Source organism: Mus caroli, unplaced genomic scaffold, assembly GCF_978045245.1.
Source record: "Mus caroli unplaced genomic scaffold, Mus_caroli_1 scaffold_11, whole genome shotgun sequence".
Classification (NCBI taxonomy): Eukaryota; Metazoa; Chordata; class Mammalia; order Rodentia; family Muridae; genus Mus; species Mus caroli.
The window spans coordinates 27,583,613-27,602,984 of NW_028227266.1; the positions used below are offsets into that span (position 1 = coordinate 27,583,613).

Below are 19,372 nucleotides of genomic sequence, written 5' to 3' on the forward strand. Positions count from 1 at the left end.
AGATCATTCTTATAGCAGGAATTGGAGCCCAGACTTAACTCTGGGCCTCTGGGCGTAAGAGGCCTGATGTCAGTAACTGCTGCACTGTGTCTTCTCTTCAGATTGAGGCGAGTAGATTGTTGCATCACAACCCTGAGGACAGTTGGAAGTCCTGAAGTTAACAAAAACCCAAAGCCCAAACCTAGTGAAATACATCCAATAGTTCTGTTTGTTTTCCATGAGATGTCTCTGTGTGCATGCTAAGTGGATGAATTTGCTGTTTTTGTTTTGCTTTGCTTTGTAGATGTGAAGGGTCCAAAAAAGCTCTTTCCAGATCTTCCATTTGGAAACATGGATAGTGACAGAGTAGAAGCCAGGAAGAGCCTCCTGGAGTCATTCCTGAAGGTTGGCATCTTTTCTGGCTTTGCTCAAATCCTCACCCCACACATCCAACCCAAGGCTCTGAGATCCAGGGCCTGGGATTTCTTCTAAAGTGTTTTTCTTTTGCAGCAACTCTGCGCCATTCCTGAGATTGCCAACAGTGAGGAGGTGCAGGAGTTCCTTGCTTTGAACACAGATGCTCGGATTGCCTTTGTCAAGAAACCATTCATGGTCTCTAGGATAGACAAGGTAACAGCAGAGCCACTGTGCTCAGCTTTGTCCCTTCTGCAAGTGGGAGGTGTGCATTAGGGTGGAGACCATGCTGAGGAGATCAGAAGGGCCTCAGAGAATAAGATGGGCCTCAGAGAAAGAGTCAATAGAACATGGACTAAAATTTTCAAGACCTGTTGCTAAATATTGACTGGATCATCACCTTGCTGAATCACAGCGAGCAGCTGTTAGAAGACAATGACCGCATGATATAGATATAGATACACATATACATATATGTATATACACATATAGATATGTGTGTATATATACATTTGATATTGTTCTAATGGAAGCATATAAGGCTAGAAGTGGGCCTCCTCATCTTGACTGGGAGAAAAAAAAATAAGATGGAATTCTATATGATAGGTATTAGGGGACATTCTTCATGACGAAGAACCCAAACTAGAAAGAGATCAGCAAGACAAAAGCCCCAGAGTTCTGAGCCGATGTACCCATTGGTGCCTTCCTGGTTTCCTTATGGGGACCTTCCTTTGCGGTTGCCTGGTTCTTTGCTTTTCACCTTTTGAGTCAGCTCTCATTAGAGCCCAGTCTGGCCTGGAACTACCCATAGTCCCAGCTGGTCTCAAACTCATCATTGTCCTCGGCCTCACATTCAGGGAGGCTGACTATTTTGAGCAAGGCACTGTACTAATTTACAGTAAGGCCAACGTGGAAAGCACAGATGAAGGCCCTCACATCAGCTACAGACCTTAAGGCTGAGACGAAAGTTGTCTTACAGGTGTGTGCCTATGCAACTGTGCATTCACGCGTACATGTGTGGAGAGCATAGGATATCTTCCTCCATTGCTCCTAGTTTTTGAGACAAGGTTTCTCACTGAACCTGAAGTTCTCTGGTATTGGCTAGAATGGCTGGCCAGGAAGTCCCTGAGATCTGCCCTGACGCCAGGAGCATGGGAGTTACAGATGTATATCACAGAGTTACAGATGTGTATCATAGAGTTACAGATGTGTGTACAGAGTTGCAGATGTGTATCACCACAGCCAGCTTTGATGCAGGTGCTAGGAACCCTGAGGAAGGACTTTGCCCGCATAATCTTCTCCCCAGCCTGCAAACTCTATGTGCTAAGCTGCATTACTTATGTCTGTGCCGTCCTATCTCGTGTTCCCTTCCTGGTTGGTTTTCCTAGTGTTCCCTGTGCTCTTGTTAGTTGTCCAGTGTGTCTTGGCTGTACTAGGTGTGCTCTTGTGAGGGATTACGACAGGAATGAGGTACGGCAGGCCTGGTGCTACTCTGATCCAGCAGCCTTTATTAACGTATGCTCACCTCCATCGCCTTGAGTCTTTTTGGTTTTGTACATTTCCCTTTATAGCTAATATATGAGTGCCACTTTCACATGCTGAAAAATATAGGTGATTCTTGTTTCTTACAGGTATTTTTTTCTTTATAGCAATTCCAGATAGCTTAACCACAGGCCTGAGGGACTTTTATTTTTTCTGTACCTAAAGAAGAGAATTGTTTGATTTGACTACATTTCTTTCTCTTTTTTTAAAGATTTATTTATTTTATGTATATGAGTACACTGTAGCTGTCTTCAGACACACCAGAAGTGGGCATCAGATCCCATTACAGATGGTTGTGAGCCACCATGTGGTTGCTGGGAATCAAACTCAGGACCTCTGGAAGAGCAGTCAGCTCTCTGAACCACTGAGCCATCTTTCCAGCCCTTGATTTGATTACAAACCCAACTTGTTACCCACAATCCTTGCAACATGTTTATATTATTTAAGCTGCAAAACTGTATTTTCTTTTTTCCACTTACCATCTTCATTTTTCTTCCCTTACATACCTTCTTTATTTCTACTAATTCACACTTTGCTGTTAGTATCATCAATTTGGAAACTGGGAACCCCATGTTTATGTAAAAAGGAAAGAAACTAATTAAAAGTATTCTTTAGCCTGAAGAACTCTCTTGAGTTTTTCTTTTTCCTTCTTTTCCCTGTGGCTTCTTATCCCTTGGTATTGTTTGTTTTACTCTGTAGAGAAGACTGTTTTAGACAGAGAGACAAAGTATTGATGTCGTTGGCTGGTATCTGATTTTCTCAAAGGCAAAGGCTCTAGCTGGCGAACTCTTTTCACCCTGTGCTAAAGCCCAGAGAGGTGACTGTCCTGCTCTCTGTCACTGCCCATCAGGAACGTGCAAAACCATTCTGATCCTGTACCTCCAACCCTGCAGATGGTGGTGAGTGCTATCGTGGACACCTTGAAGACAGCATTTCCTCGCTCTGAACCCCAGAGTCCCACAGAGGAGCTGAGTGAAGCAGAGAATGAAAGCAAGCCCCAGACAGAAGGCAAGAAGGCTAGCAAGTGAGACGCCCTTCAGTGGCCCAGGGCTTCTGTCCTCGCTTCATCCCCAGCCCTCAGCCAGAGCCGCTTCCATTCTCAAGCCCTAGAAGAGAGGAGGCATGCTGCCCACCGGGTTCTAGCAGAGCCAGAGGCTGGGTTCCACAGTGCTCTGCCTAAGGAGTCTAAGCTGCCAGGAAAACAGCACTGCTAAGCATTTGCTCCCATGAAACCCTGGGCCCAGAACACTGGGAATGTTTGACTAGGAGGGAAATCTGTAGAGTCTGATACTCTTCTTTCTGTAGAAATTGAGATGTTTCTTTCCTACTAAGAATCAAGGCTTGTGATCTATTTGTTTGCCATCATTTCTGGAACTTTTGGCTCAGAGAGTACTTATCCAAGCACTAAACAGGAAAGGGCTAGGACGGAAACCTGCAGGGTGTATTTTAGTAACTGATTGACTGCTGCTGCTCTCTGCCATATTCCCGCCCAGCTGACCCCTGGCAGCATCCATACCAGCATGCGGAAGGCGAGGATGGCACATGCACCCTGTCAGAAAATTCTGTGTAAATGTGGCCCGTTGAGGAGAGAGCCATTGCAAACTAACCACTATTTTACTTGACAAAAGTCCTTTCATAAGTACCCTATAGACGCAGTAAAATATGACACTGCCTTTGAAAAATTGTCAAGTATATATTGTTTGGGAGATTTCATCTCCTAGATAGTTCTGAGCACACTAAGCGCCACAGGTACCCTAGGGAAAGCATGGCTGTTTCTGTTTCAATATGCTGTCATTACTTGCCAGCCTCTCTTTTTAGAGAGCAAGATCATCGACTGCTTTCTGTTCTGCCTTTGTTTTTGTGTCAGGTCCAGACTGAGGTTTTCATCCAGTAAAATTGCCCCTGCACTGAGTATAGCCGAGGCACAGGACAAGATTCTGTACTGCCTCCAGGAAGGCAATTCGGTAAGAGCCCCAACCAAGAGAACAGCTAGAGCCTCAGACTGAGGTTTAATCCTGAGATATAGTATGCAGAAGGCTTCTCTAAAGTCAAAGAAGAATCGGGTGCCCTGCTCAAGAACTTAGCTGATATCTGGTTCTTAAAATTTTATGCTAAAATTGTTCCCTCTGAGTGCTTTAGAATTCTGTCAAGTCTGGATTGGCAAGTTGGCTTCTTAAGGGAGTGGGTTTGAGATAATAGTAGCAGGATGATAAGGGAAATCGTTTTCTAAATGAGAACAGGTGATCCATCCATGTACAAAGGTGATTATCCCAGAGCAGGCTAGGTGTACTTGCAGCCTGGGTAAGGAGTGGAAGCTTTCCTGAGGTGGCCATGGGTTAGTGGACTCTGTGCACGTGGGACTTTTTCTAGTGAGAGTTGGGAAACCCAGATGCTACCTTTATTCTGACTTCTGCATCCTTGGTGATCTTTGTTACTTGCTGTTTCTTCAGGAGTCAGAAGTCCTGTCCATGTCTGGGATGGAGTCTTTCATTGAAAAACAGACAAAGTTACTGAGAATGCAGCCAACAGAGGTCCCAGATAAAGATCCCCAGCAAGTCCCCAAAGAATATGTGGATAGCGGTTTGCTGAACAAAGCTGTGGTAGCCCAAGAGCTAAACAAGAGTGGCCCGGGTGAGTGACAAGACCTTTGCTTCCATAGCAGAGAGCCAGGGAGATGTCCACTGGGCCTCAGGGTAGGTGGACTGTGCAGTGCTGATTTCTCTTGTGCTCAGCAGAGACATCCATGTGCTGAAGTACTCCAGAGCTGGAGGTGCAGTGGTCCAGAGATGGAGATGGGATTTTGATCCAACCAAGCAGCAGGGAAAGATCTGTATGCATAGCATCAGTGTGTTATTTTGGGCATGGGGCTACTCTTTTTCTAGACAAATCCATCAGTGTCTGTGGTACCACTTTCCTGATGTTTCTTTTTCCCTCCCTACTTTTCTCTCTTTCTCTTTCCCCCTCCATCCCCTCTCTTTGTTTCTGTCCCTCTCAGTACCTCTTGGGGTCCTTTAACATCATTCTTGAGGTGTGGTTTGGCTTGTGTTCTTACTCTGTACTCTCCAAATGATCACGTCTGCTCTGTCAGCTTCTGCCTGTGCATGTGTGCCAGTGACGCCTAACTACCAAACTGCACGCATACATCTCTACATGGATAGAGCACAGAGCAGCTGAAACACAACAGCATCTCATGGATTCATCTTCTCCCAGATCTGCCCCTGCTTTACTTCTTGCCATTGCAGATGAAGCTTCCTAGTTCCCAGGACAAACAGGCAGAAGAGGGTCTGAGTCCCACTGCCAAGTATTGTCTTCCCGGGAGGAGGTCAGGTGTTTCCTACAGAGGAAAAAATCAGAACCTGGCTTCTAACATGCTTAGTGACATAGGACTTTAAAAGAAGAAAGTTTTATTGATTAACTAAAGCAAAGACCTGCTAAGACTAAATAATGACAACATCTTGAGGGAAGATATTGTGGACTGAAGAAGAAAAACTAATTTCATATTTACTCCCGGATGCTCAAAAAAAAATCACCTGGCCTCTGCTATAGGAACCTCAGTTTAAGTATGTGACACAGTGGGGCTGCTAGTTAGCGGTCATTGTCAACAGGACACCGCCTAGGGTCATCCGAGGGGAAAAACCTAATAAGCTGGTTGAGGAGTGGCCTAAGTCAGATGGCCTGTGGACATGTTTGTGAGAATCGGTCTTGATTACTAATGTCTTTGTGTCGTGTTCATCATTTTCTTCAAAAGGACCTTGTGATTCCATTTGCTTTACTTCTACTGCACTGACTACATGTCACCACATGGTGGCAGCTGCAGATAGATGCTATTCTGTGGCACTGAGGAGGCTGTTTGCTGAGGGAAGAATAGTCCACCTTTGAGCAAAGAACTAGAAAGCAACTCATGTTTTCCACACATGACACTCACCAATTTCTTTCCCATTTGGAAGACTTGAGGGGCCACAGATGAGCTCATGTTTTTGCTGGGCTTGAACATCTATTCACTGGAAAGAAGCATCTCTTCACATACATACATACACACATACACACATACACACATACACACACACATACATACACACATACATACACACATACATACACATACATACATACATACATACACACACACATACATACATACACACATACATACACATACATACATACATACATACACACATCACAGAAGAAAATATGTACTGAACAGAATCTAGAAGTGAGACTCAGTGTTAACCGATCTGCCCAGACCCCAAAGTGATTTGTGTTCCAAAACACCCTTAGAAGAGGAAAGCTGGTGCAGGCTGGTCCAGAGAGTCCCCATTGAGCCTAGACTAGCAGAGCATTGATGTTGATAGTGATAACATTAATCACAGCAGAAATGCCAGATTCTCCTAATCATTATGGAACATCCGCATACCCCTGGGACACTGACATGAGGTGGGAATCCCAGCACAGATTTAGAGAGTAGACACTTCTTTCCAATGGGTAGATGTTCAAGATGCTTCAGCCCAGTGTAAACATGAGCTCATCTGTAGCCCCTCCAGTCTTCCAAATGGAAAAGAAATTGGTAAATGTCATGGCATTTTACCAGAGGTGTGGTACTCTTCCCAGAACCATGTGTTATCTCAAAGTCAGACTCCAGCCTCCCGCACCCCACCCCACAACTCTGTGTAATCGAGGTGGGTCTGTAGGAGAATGAATCTTGGTTCTTTCCCTTAATCAGCCCATTCCTTTCCATTATCCACTGTGGGGGCGAGTGGAAGGCACAGTGCCTTGCCAGTTCCAGTTAGTCAGCAGTTGTGAGCCCCTGTGTGGAGTAGAATGGAGTCACCATCCTGGAGAAATACAAGGGAAACCAAAGCCAGATAGGTAAAATAATTACGTACAGGACCTGTTAATACGATTTTAAAAACCTGTCATGACAGAACATTAGAAACAAAAATGTTGTAAAAGCATACAGAGCTCATCACTGAGTGATAGATACAAGCATTTTTTGATTTATATTATGCAAAGGGATTTCAAAACTCTAGGATAATGACAAGAAGCTAGAGAAGACCTGGCTGCCACCAAAGCTCTGAAAGAGGAGAGGTCTCTTCCCGAGTTACCAATGATGCTTTGTCCCCAGGAACAGAGACAGAGTTAGCCGACACGGCCTTTGATCTGATCCTCCTGCTGTTGATGGAGCAATGGAAGTGGCTGTGTACTGAAAGCATGCAGAAGTTCCTGCACATTATTTTTGGCACTCTAGTTCAGAGGTAAGATTGCTGAGCTCTCTGTCATGTTAGAGCCTCAGTTTGCTAAGAAATTGTTTCTGTACTAGGAAGGTTTAATTAGCATTTCAAGAGCCTGCAAACTCAGCATTCTAGGAATGTGGGGAAGAAGCCCCTATCAGAAGCCTTTTTGTAACCAACCACCTTGTCTAAAGTTTGAGTGTATATAATTCTCTAAGGTTTCTGACATATATAGCACACTGAACATTGCCTCTGTTCTTAGAATACTTTAAGTTAGTCTGCTTACTTTAGTACATCAATTCCTCATGCGAGGCTCCAAAATGTGTCAACTTAAAAACACTGGTGATCGCCACTATACATTGGTTGACATTAAGGAAAGAAATCAAAGCACTTTCCCTTGGGGTCATCTGATCAAAAGTGAGCCCAATTCTGCCTCATGTATTCTGCCTCTTTATAGCTTATGGTTCCTGGCCTATGAATCTGTCTATTGTATGAGTATGAATCTGGATCCCTATGCTTATCTGAATGCTGTGTCCTGTCTGTGTATGTCCATAACAAAAGACTTCTGCTCAGACTTTGCTGGGCAGCACCAAAGGCATCATTTGGGGAAGGAATGATGCTTTATAGAAACCTTTAACAGGTTAAGGATTTTACAGGGATTAAGTCACTTAATCGAACTGACCCCAAATAACACACTAACAAGTTATCCAGGACACACATAGGTTGCTTCCAGCATTTACAGTGGATCTTTGTTTTATAAGGTTGCTTTCAACCTACTTTCTGTTTTCAGCATTTATTGTCATAACACACATACACACATGAGTTACTTGTGGGTCAGGACATGAAAGAATATATAAGATTAAAGCTATGCATTTTCTCAGGTTGTAAACCTCAATTACATGGGAAAGTCAAGGCAAGTAAGGTTGTACTACATTGTTCACTTAAATCCAAGTTAAACAGGTGGAGAATGTATAGTTTTAAGTCTTATGTGACCTCAAAGTATATTATTATTAACTCAGCTTCAAGGACCAGCAAAAGTTTCAGTATCCTAGAGTATAGAGATAGTCTCATAATAATGTGGTACCACGCTCTGGGGTCAGTTTCACATTTTTACATCCCCAAGCCCTGTGTCATTCTTTTATTTCTGTGCACTGGGCATTTCTTTTGATCGTGCATAGTGCTTACAGGATGGTAAAGCACAGAGAGAAACTTGGACTTGCAGCTTAGCTTTATCTGGGCCTTAGAGATAGCCTGAAAGATTTATGACTAGATGGAAGCTTCTACGACTGATTTCTTATCCATCCTTATGATCTTCCCCATTCTCTTATACTAGACATAGTGATAAACATTTCTTTGGACCCTGAAGACCAGATTTCAGTCACCATTTTTGTACCATCTTGTCTCGTTTTTCCCTGAATTAAGGAGACCTCTTCTCCACTCACTCTGTTGACAGGGATACTTATTATATTATAGAAGTTATCCGGGTTCCCTAACGTCATGATGCACAATAGATTCTTTTGTTCCCAGGAGATATTTAGCAACACAGGAGGAGGTTTGGGTTGTCACAACAGGGAAGGAGGATGGAAATGCCCCTTGGAAAATATCTGGTGGGTAAAGATCATGGATGCTTCTTGCCTTCTGTGTTACAGAGAACATTCCCTGATGTACTCCCCCACACACCTCTCTGCACACACAGTGATGACATATTCTTCCCACAATGCCTCTAGTGCTAAGATTGAGAAATTGTTCCTTCACTGTTAGCTTAAGGGCCACAAGGACCTACAAGGTGCAGGGCCTGGTACAGCCTCTCGAAATATTTGGCTGTATAAACATTTTCCTTCTTGATATTTTTTGCAGTTATATCTCTAGTTCTGTTGTGTTCTACTCTGTTACCTGGGAGTGTTGCTAATTGGGCTTTTATTTCTCTTCACCCTTTATTGAACTTCCCTTTATTGATCTTAATACTTTCAAGGGTGGAAAGATCCTTAGTAGTGAAATCTGAAGTCTGGTAGTGTAAGGTTAAATGACATTTAGTAGTAAGGGGGTATACTGGGTACCCCACTCCTCAGACCATGTATGTGATGAGTTGGCTTACAAACTCAAGAAGCTACTCAATAGGAGCAAAACAGCATTGAAACATTAGGAGAAATTGGAAGATTGAGATTCATAATTTAGAATTTGGAAGAAGTTAAGTTGCAGTGTGAATAGCCCAGAATATTAAAGGACTTGGGCCAATCCAGACACAGGACAGAGACCTTTATCTAGATCCAGGAAGACCACTGAAGAACTGGTATCTCACAGGGAAGTTTGATCCACAAGAGGCACACCCCCAGGGATAGGCAGAAAAGCCAGCCTCATTTCAGGATTCAAGCCAATTGCAGTGCCTCAGCTGCAGTAAATGGGATCGAAAAAGTCACCATTGTGCTGGCCTGAGCTTTCTCTTGCCTCACTGGTAGAAATTTGTCTAAGCAGTCTTATAGCATTCATTCAACTCTACTTTAAAATACTGTCTTACTGTCTAACTGGGGATTCATTTCAGTCTTCTATCTTTAGTCGTTTTTAAAGTATTACTAAAGGCTGGTCAGTAATGTACAAAAGACACAGACCTACTGTTGTAAAGTTTAAAATGTAATGAAGGTGAGCACAGAAACTCAGGCACCACCTTGGGTTGAAAGTGAGTGGGCAGGGAGCCTGCATTCAGCCCCACTATTCCAAAGCCTGATCTGCACTAACACAGACTACTCCCCATGGTTTATACTCTGAGCTTGGTTTCCTCATCTGGGAAATGGGATTAATAATGCTATTTTTTTCTTTATGTATACTACAAAGTATCAAAAAAATGATATTTGTTCTTCAGTCTAGGAAATGATGAAAACATGTCTTATGTTTCTGATGGCTTCAAATTAGTTCCCCTCTGTGGGTTTAAGATCTCCATCTCACACGAGTCTACTGTTGCCACCTACAGTCATCCCTTGTGGGACTGACCAACACAGCATTAAGTTTCCAAACAATGCAGGCTCCACTAGGCCTTGAAGCTGATTTATACCAACCAGTGGGTTCTTTTGTTAAAACAGCAACCAGGAAAGTTCCAGACCTAACTCTGAAGCACAGTGCCTGAGCCCTGGTCCAAGACACAAACACATATAGTACTCAGTTTTCTGATGTTTTCTAGATTTACTGGATAGGGAGAGCTTCTGGAACCCAATCTCTTCCTGATGAGAAGAGATTGGGCGTCAAGCTCCGTACCTTCTCATTCCACCTCTCCTCCTAGACACTTGTGTTAGCCCAGCTAGCCAGGCAGACAGCTATCTGGTGAATGCAGAGCAGCAAAGCCCATAAGAGTCTCTAGCTGTGATGGAACCAGAGAGAACGCACCTACGAGTGCCCCTGACTCCTCAGCTTTTCACCTTTCATCCTCCGGGACTTTGTTGTTGCCTTCTGTTTAGTATTATGGTGGAGGCATCATTTGGAAAAGCAGAAATATTGCCATGTCCTCGATGACTGTAAGTGGCCTGAACAAAAAACTGTGGCTACCTTGGAAAAATCTGTGACTGGTCAGTACTACTTGCTTATGCAGGTATGCCAGGCTTTGCTGTTGTCGTTGTTCTTTGGGTAGCTTCTTTACATCTCTCCACTTTGTCCTTTGCCATTCTCCTGTCTGTTAGTGCCAGGTTTAGAACTGTGGTGGTTGGCACTCCACCCCACCCATCCATAGGCTGACCTTAAAGGAGGACCACCTCCTTCTCTGCTCAAGAACTCTCTTTCCTCATAAGTGATCCCCATCTTTTTATAGTGTTTTCATTTGGCTCTCAGGATGCATTCTAGCTTTATAATGTTCTGGGTACTTCTGTTAATAGGAGTAAGAAGAGGGGGAAGTCCTGGTCTTTCCAGAATGGACCATTTCCCTCCATCCAAAGGCTTCAAGGATTTGACTCCTATGGTCCACAGTCTTCCATCAACAAGTCGCCATATGTGTAGTAACGTGAAGAAAACAGGGCTCACTTCAGAAGTTACTATTTCAATGGATAATCTTATTGGCTTATATGTATTCACTATGCAGCAAATGTTTATTGAGAGGTAATTCACACGGATGTTATATGTGACACCTTGAGCATATTTTATAGTTTAATCCATTTAAGAGCTCTGTGAAAGAGGTGTTATGATCCCCACTTCTAACCTGGGGGAATCTATGGCTTATAAGGAATTGGGGTTATTAAGTCAAACCATAAGGTTCATAAATAACACATGCAGAAGGTAAAACCACCCATGCTTCTCCATGTTCATCTGTAGTGATTCTCATAACTGTCAGGGTTAGACCTTTGCTCCATGGCTTCACGGGAAAACCTGAAAGTCACTGCTCTGAGCAGCAACTATCCCCTAATCCCCCTAAGAGGAGATGATCAGGTAGTCTATAGATTCCAAACTGCGTGCCTATATCTACTTGGAGCGAGGAGAGCACCTATGACCTCAGACGGTAGCCTCCCTAACTGCCCCCTAGGGAAACCGTAGTCATTATTTTTTTAAAAGCTGTTTGTGTGGTAAGCAAAAAAGCTGGGAATTTGACCTCTCCTGAAGCTGCAGGACACACACACACCCAACACACCCACCCTGACCCCACTACAAGGGATGGCATATAAGGGCCTAGTGTCCCCATGACTGTCACACACATTTCTGTCTGAAACTTAAATACTGGAGCCATATTCTTTTGCAGGGTGTTTGGGCTCCTGCCTTCTCTGTGCTTTAAGGTACATGGTGGCTGTCACTGGCCACAGATGGCTGCTGTGGCTGCTTTACCTTTCCTGAGCACTGTGCAGTCTTGGTGTCCAGGAGGGGATGCCACCTAGATGTAGGTACTGTGCCCCTCAAAATGTCCTCCCTTCCCACCATCGGGAGTCATTATCTCCATGCAGACATGCTTGCTTCTGCTGCTTCCAGCTTCCTCCAGTCCCTGCTCCCTTAAAAGACCTATATAGAGAACTGCCTTAGACTCCCGGGACTTCTGCCAGATTGTAAGCACACTCTCTCTAGCTGCAAAGGCGGGGCAGGGGGAGACAGAGTAAATTCAACCTCATGACCCCTCCTTCTGAGCCAACGTTGGAGGAGCTCTGGGCTGTGCCAGGCTTATAAATCTCCCTTGATTGTTGATGGTGTGGAGAGAGTGGGGGAGGGAAGCTCAAGAGAAGTTAGATGCCCAAAAAAGGCATGGTTAAGTCAAAGGCAAGTGTTGCACGCATGCGTGGCTGACCTCATGTCAGCTTCTGTGCTGGGAATATCCAATTATGTAACAAGGAGAACTCCTTATTTGGGAGGAAAGGGGAGTGAGGATAGCAGTCTAAGCCAGGGAACGAATGGATCCAGCTCATGCAAACGTCTTGTGTCTGAAACAAGAAATTTTACAGTTCCCTGTATGCATCAGAAATGGATTTAGGAAACTGGAAAAGTACTCAGAACTAGTCTGGGTTGGAGGGAAGGAGAGAGGTAGTGTGCCCCATTGATGGTAGAAGGCTTGGGGCAGGAAGACCCAGCCAAGGTAAGGGGTAGAATTATTTTGGAGCCCTGATGTAGAGAGTAAAGGAATGAGAAGAAGCTGGACCAGCTCCCTGCCTAGATGCCCAGAGCCACGCCACGATAAAAATAGGAGCCAGGCCAGCATCCGAGTACGTGAATGCCACGTCCATTGGCTCTGCCCTCCCCATGGCCCTGAAGATGGCATCAGACCCTATGTCAGAAGGGCAGCAGACACATTCTTGGCATCTCTGTCTACATTTCTTAAAGTGTAGTGAGAGAGGAAATGAGTATGTGTTTGTGTGTTGGGGACATATGGAGAGGAACTTACCTGACATGGTAGAGAACAAAGTTTCAGTGACCTGGGAGGAGAGGAGAGTTAAAAGTTCCTAAAGCCACTGTACTGAGAAGAAGAGAACATGCAGGGTGAAGGAATCCGACAAGCATTAAGCCCAGGAGAAAATTAAATAGTAAATGGCAATTTCTAGGGCTTCTGATAGGTCATGGAGTCCTCTTAGGAAAGGAATTGCCCAACAAGCCAGCTCTTGAGAAATTCCAGAAGGTGGTGCAGAGGTATGATCACTGAAGAGTGTGGGCTGCCCAGTGGGATACCTGTGTGTCTCCCAAGGACAATCACCAATGGCTGACGTGAACACTACTGCTACTCTTTTCTTATGTCCCTCTGGAGTCATAGGCATTATATGGGTAGAACTCCACACAAGCTGACTTCCTTGGTGTGTATGTGTGTAACAGCCTGAGGGACCTTTGTGACATTAGTTACTTCTTAAGGGAAACTCAAGGCCTGACACCTAAAGGACACAAGCAGTTACAATAGGAAAGAACCTGACATTTGTTACCGTCTCACTGGCAGGGAAGCCTACTATTACTGTATGTGCTGATGTGCAGTTCTGCCACATAGACATCCTGCTTCACTGCCTGAACAGTTCCTTCCCCTCATGCTGCCTGCCTCCCTTTTGTACAAGGTTCCTCACAAAACACTGCCTGCTAAAATCCCCCTCACTAAGCTCCAGGGTCTTAGTCCTGTCTAGTCTTTAGACCCCAGACTGGTCTCTGGGTCTGATGCACCTGAAGGTGCTACATACACCCATTTCCATCAGCAGACTCTGACTTTGTTCTTAAGCACTCCTGGGCCAGGGGTTAGTCTTTCCTAGTGGATCTTTTCTACACTCTGGACACAACTAGAGAAAGAATATCAAAACAATTCCGAGTCACCAGGAGACAAGTGCTGTGTCTCTTTACTCTAGACCTCTCTCCGTCCAGTACAGCTCCAGCGCCATGCGTTGTCTCACATCTCACTTCTTCCTATGACAGCTTCTCTAGAAAAAGCATGTGCTTTTGCTGGCACACCAGATCCTTTGACTCAATAAGTTTTCAATTTCTTGTATTAGGTTATTTCTGGCCCAAAAGTATCATTGACCTGGGCTGTATTTAAAAGTGCTGAAATTAAGGATTTTGTGTAGTGATGGCTTCCTTCAATTGTGTTGTGTCTCCTTGGTTGGAAGGAATGTGTCTTGCCATAGCTCGCCCACTAGGCACATTACAGGGAAGCCCTCTGTGGCTGGGCCAGGAAAGGACCCCAACAGTTATGTCTGCCATATACCCTGTCTGCCTTGCATTTGAGGGATGTCACTTGCTCTAAATTCATATTATGTTAAAGACACTGTGCCCTATCCTATTACATGAGAATTTCCACTTAATGGAATAAAAATTATTATAATATATTACAATGTAATATAATATTGTAATAGATATATAGTAACTGAGTATCTTCTGTCTGATTGTGTGTTTGTTCTTCTGTGTATTTTATAATGTTCTTAAATTCTCATATGTTTCGATGGAAGTACAGCACTAGTCATAATAAAATGAAGAGAAAACCAGAATATTGAGGCATTTAAATCTAAAGAGAATGCCATTTCCCAAGCCACATTATTGGTACCTGTTGCCTACCTGCAACAACAAATAGGAACCTGAAAGTGTAAGGTTTTGGCAACAACATTAGACTACGTAAGATCCTTGAGGGCAAAGATAAAGCGCATTCACAGTTGTGTCTCAAACACCTCCTCTGACATATAGAAGACACTGACTGAAATTATGTTAAATGAGCAGATGTGCAAGATCGCATACAATTCCATGTCTCAGTACGTCTCTCATCACCAGTGAGAACTCCAAGCATCCTCAACAGTGCTAGGGGACAAAAGGTACCCAAAGAAACAAAATCTCCCCAGGCTGTTCCCATAGAATGTCCCCAGCTGATAAAGTGGGCATCTTCAGTACCCAGAGCTATGGTTGTACCGAGCCACAGGCTTGCCCTTCAGGCAACAGTACCATTTCTTTCTGAAGCAGCACAGTGCCTTGAGCACCTTGCCCCACTGTGAGGACCCACCGATCTTATGCTCTCTGGAAGCAGCTCCTGCTATTGCACTGTCCATGTCCACTCCCGACCCCCTTTCCACATAGGAAGAATGTGATCGTTGAAATCAGACAGACCTGCCTCACTTGTTTGTCTTACCCACTGTATGGAGGTTCTTTAGGAGAAAGCTAATGCGGAACAAATTGTAAGAAGAGGAGGTATGTGTTTGGAGCTGGACCTTATACGCCAGGGATCGTTTAAGCTAAATAATATTTCAAATAGTGCAGCAGGTGTAAATGTAGTACATTACTTGCACTTTTAAGTAGAAAGCAACGTGTAATAATTCTGAATGCTTTTCATCTAGTTCTCTGAATGGGGCAAGTCTGTGGCTTGGAAAAGGAGTACCAAAATTCTCCCTGTAAGCACCAGGTGGCACTGCAGGTTAGAAATACCATTCTCTTTCTGTAGGGAAGACTTATTTTGCAAGAGTAGCTCTGCCCCTTGATGATGATGCCTAAGCATTGCTCCATAATTCAGAAGCCACGCCATGGTGCCAGTGACATAAACAGGCTGAGTGTCTTTCATCTTTCACATTTCCCCTCCTCCCTGACCTGATGGGGCCTCAGCACACTGTTCTCTGGTCAGTCTCGTCAGAGATGGCCTTTTGAGTGGGTTCCATCCTTTAAGAGTTCAGTGCTGGAACTGATATATTGAGAACAGAACGAACAACAGGTCTGTGGTAATAATGAGCCGGACAGACATCTGAATTGGGAGAATTTTGTCAGTACTCTTTAGGCCATATTTAGGCCCTTTGGACCCCAAAGCCTTAAATATGCATGATGATACGTCTGTATAAAGTAGGTGGTAGGCCAGTGCTCTACCACTGAGCCATACTCTATTCTGATCCTCAGCATTGCCTGTCCTTAGCATTGCCATCATGTGCCTTGCAGAGGAGGAAAGTGACAGTGGAGCAGTGAAGGAGCAGATGTGCACATCCAGGTACAGGCTTCAGTCTCACTCCAAGGGCACGCCAGCAGCACTGGAGTGAGGTTCTCAGGGAGTTAGGGCTCCTGTGCAGGAGCCTTGCAGTGTAGTGCAGCAGCGTCAGCATTAGCCCCAACAGCCCTTCCTCTCCCCGCTGGGATTTTTCCCTTTCTAGTTGTATGCATTATTTCCCTCTGCTTTCTAACTATTGCTGATTCACACAGAGTTGCCACCATGCAAAAACCCTGGAGCTGCCACAATGCTGTCCTTGTGTCCTTAGGATCTCTCCTTGGTGTCAGGAAAGCCTTCACCTTGAGAAGCTTTTCAAAGGCATCCTAAAGACAGGAAAGCAGAAGCCGGTGCCATTAGGTAACTCCCCCAGCAGGTGCTTCCCAGTCCTGCTCACGCTTCTTTCTCTCCTACTCCCAAACCAAACTAGGATTTTCCAGTTTCTTTCTCTTGGACATGTTTCTCCTGTTGATCGTTTGTCTGCAAGATTGATCTTTTCTAGCCTTCTGTAGCCATTTTCACACCCTGTCTTGAAGTCCTGCTGTGTCTGCTTATTTAAACAGGATCCCAGGTAATTCTCTTCCAAATCTTGGCTGAGCACACTAACTCTGGTACTTCTTATACTGGTGACATTTGGAAGCAGGACCCCTCCTGATAAAGAGCTCATAATTAGCCAGCTCTCTTTCCTCTGCCTCCTTTCTTCTTTTCCTGGGGTGGTGGCTCCCCTCTCAGCCAAGAGGGGAACACCCTGTGACTTAAAGTCACCAGGAACAGTAGGGGCCCTAGTTGTCAGGACAACCCCTAACTTTCTGCCTCTTCCTTCCTTTGTGTCTGGCCTTTCTTCCTGGTGCTAAGGACTTCCCACCCCTCACTGCCCTTTCCCCTTGGCTGACTCAATCTTCTTCTGAATGGGTGGCCCTTTTAATTACTGGCCCACCTCAGCCACCTCCCTGCCTTTGCCCTCCACTGAAAGGCAGGCTCAGGATTACTACCTGGGGACTGACTGAGCCAGACCTGCAGTTCACATGGGGCAAAGAGGGGGGATGAGACAGTGTGCGTCCTCTAGTCTCTGTAATGAAAGTGTCCTTGTTTAGTAAACAGAGCTTATGCTGGGGAGAGGCTGACGTAGTTTCCTGTTCCTCTAACTTAACAGGCTTCTCTTCAGTCTGCTTAGTTACTCTGTAGCAGTGCTTCCTGTCTCTCTCTGTTTCCCTGAGCCTGCCGGGAAGGAGGGAAACTGAGGCATGAAGCGCAAGCCTCACTGGCTTCTTCCTATTCTCTGGATCTGATAGGGCTGGTACAAGGGACGGGTGGGGTCACTTTCTCTGTCACACACACAAACACAGCATCTTCAAAAACATTTTTAGTTTTCATTTTTTCTCGTTTCATCTTGGTAACTTCTTGAAGAAGATAACATAGGAAGTCTCCTGGTTTAAAAGTCCGTCAGAGGTGTTTGAGGTTATGCTGTGGTTACTAACAAAGGGGAGGGCTTGACCATCTTCAGAGGCAGATTTGTATAATATATCTTCAAATTAAAGTCTTAAAAGTGTCACAGTGTCCAGCCCTGGAACAAATATCTTCAGACCACCCTTTGCACTTAAGCCTTGTTTTTGCCAGAACCTACAAGTGTCTCCTTTCTGTGCCATACTTCTTAGAAAGGGAGCCAGCTTCTGCTGCTTGTCTGTGTCCCCCACCCCACCCCCATCCGGCTACATTCTTTTCTTCTTTCTAATTTCAAAAACTGGGTTGGAAGCAGCTTGGTGTTGTTCCATCCATCAGAAACACTTCCTAAAACACATGGGGGACTTAGTCATCTAGACATCTCTCTCATGTTTGACTTTCAGTCCTTTCTGTCCTCAGGGCTTATTTGCCAAGAAAACCAACAGAAGGAAGCATAGGCAGCTGGCGGCTGTCTCCCTTCCCCAGGATTTATAGTGTGGAGAAAGAAGCCATGGCTGGGCCACGAACCCTTGCCTTTCACCCCTTGGCCCTTCCAGCAGGATGAATAACTATGTGTAACTTGCCTATTGCATGGATTTTTCATAATAAATTCTTCATTCTAGATCAGCTAACTTATTACCAACATATTCCTGACAACAATCACCCTGTAGCTGGAGTTTCGGCACACATTTTAATTTGATTGTTAGCTTTCAAAAAGTCCATTACTAGGAAAGTAAATCTAAGGTGTATGGCCAAGCATTTATGCAAATACAGAAATACAAAGCATTTTTATATTGTATGCAGTCTACTGACGTCTTTGTTTTGTTTGGGTTGGTTGGTTTGTGGTTTGGGGGTTTTGTTTGCTTGGGTTTTTTATTCTGTTTTTCATACTAAGGCCTCACCATGTAGCCCAGGCTAGCTTCAAACTCTTGCTCCTTCTGTGTCATCTTCCCAAGTTCGGGGATTGCAAGTGAATGCCACCATGCCCAATGCTTGCTTCTTTGCTTGTTTTGAGACAGTCTCACTTTGTAGCCTAAGTTGGCCTCGCTGGGGATGCTCTTGCCTGAGCCTCAAAGTGCTGGGATTGCAGGTTTGCACTGCCTTATTCCATCTTGTCCACAGTGTTTTAAATCTGTCACTGTCCTCTACCATAAGGGTGAATAATTAAAAGCTTACAACTTGTTCCCTTCTTTAAATATTCGGGTATACTTTGTTCAGAGGTTATTTTGAACTATGGTCACTCTAAAACCAGAGATTTCCACATTACAACACAGAGCTGATACTCAGCTACTCTTTTTCAAGTGTAGTCAGTAAAAACACATTAAAAGAGCCACACATCCCCACAATAGGATGTTGAATATCCGACGGGAGATGCCAACCTATAAATGAGGAGTTCTAGTGTAAAACTAAGGCCTTTACAAAGGAATTCTGTGTGGCTTGGAGGAAGACTAAGCAGTCACTTACGAGAAGCCCAGAGAAGGCTTCCAGACCAGGTGATAGCAGAAAAGAACTTGAAGAATGAGGGCAGGTGGCAGCAGCTATGAAGATCCTGAGCATCGAAGCAGAGCAGGAAAAGTGTAGCTTGACTTTGGTTCTCATTGGAGCTAAATGATTCAGAATGTACTGCATACAAGACAGATGAGAGCTTGCTCACATGGAGCCCTGAAGATTCACACGGAGCCTCGTGAAGAACATAGCAACTGTCCACCACTGGATGGGATGCAACCTACAAGCTTACCTCATGATGACATGATCATGTTGGAAAAAATCACGTTAACAGTGCTGTAGACAATTCATGGAAAGAGGTAAAGCTTCATTGATGGAGACAAATTAGGAAAGAGGTAAACTGAAGGAGATGAAAGTTGAGAAGCTCAGCTTTGGCCACTGCCACAGGATG

The 19,372-nt window shown here is 44.5% G+C and overlaps 1 protein-coding gene across 2 annotated transcripts in view; it reads left to right on the forward strand.

The window, feature by feature from the left end:
• The window catches only part of Snx19 (sorting nexin 19), a 38,337-nt gene that overhangs the window by 5,620 nt on the left and 13,345 nt on the right, over positions 1 to 19,372 (forward strand). The window contains exons 3-9 of one of the 2 annotated variants that reach the window (XM_029481480.2): positions 284 to 384; positions 490 to 609; positions 2,829 to 2,959; positions 3,803 to 3,899; positions 4,386 to 4,566; positions 7,061 to 7,190; positions 11,024 to 11,896. In XM_029481480.2, coding sequence (XP_029337340.1) covers positions 284 to 384; positions 490 to 609; positions 2,829 to 2,959; positions 3,803 to 3,899; positions 4,386 to 4,566; positions 7,061 to 7,190; positions 11,024 to 11,144 — 881 coding nt within the window. In that variant the 3' untranslated portion in view covers positions 11,145 to 11,896. Of the gene's footprint in view, positions 1 to 283; positions 385 to 489; positions 610 to 2,828; positions 2,960 to 3,802; positions 3,900 to 4,385; positions 4,567 to 7,060; positions 7,191 to 11,023; positions 11,897 to 19,372 lie in introns of those variants that run through there. The other variant, XM_021172128.3, reaches the window with a different exon arrangement.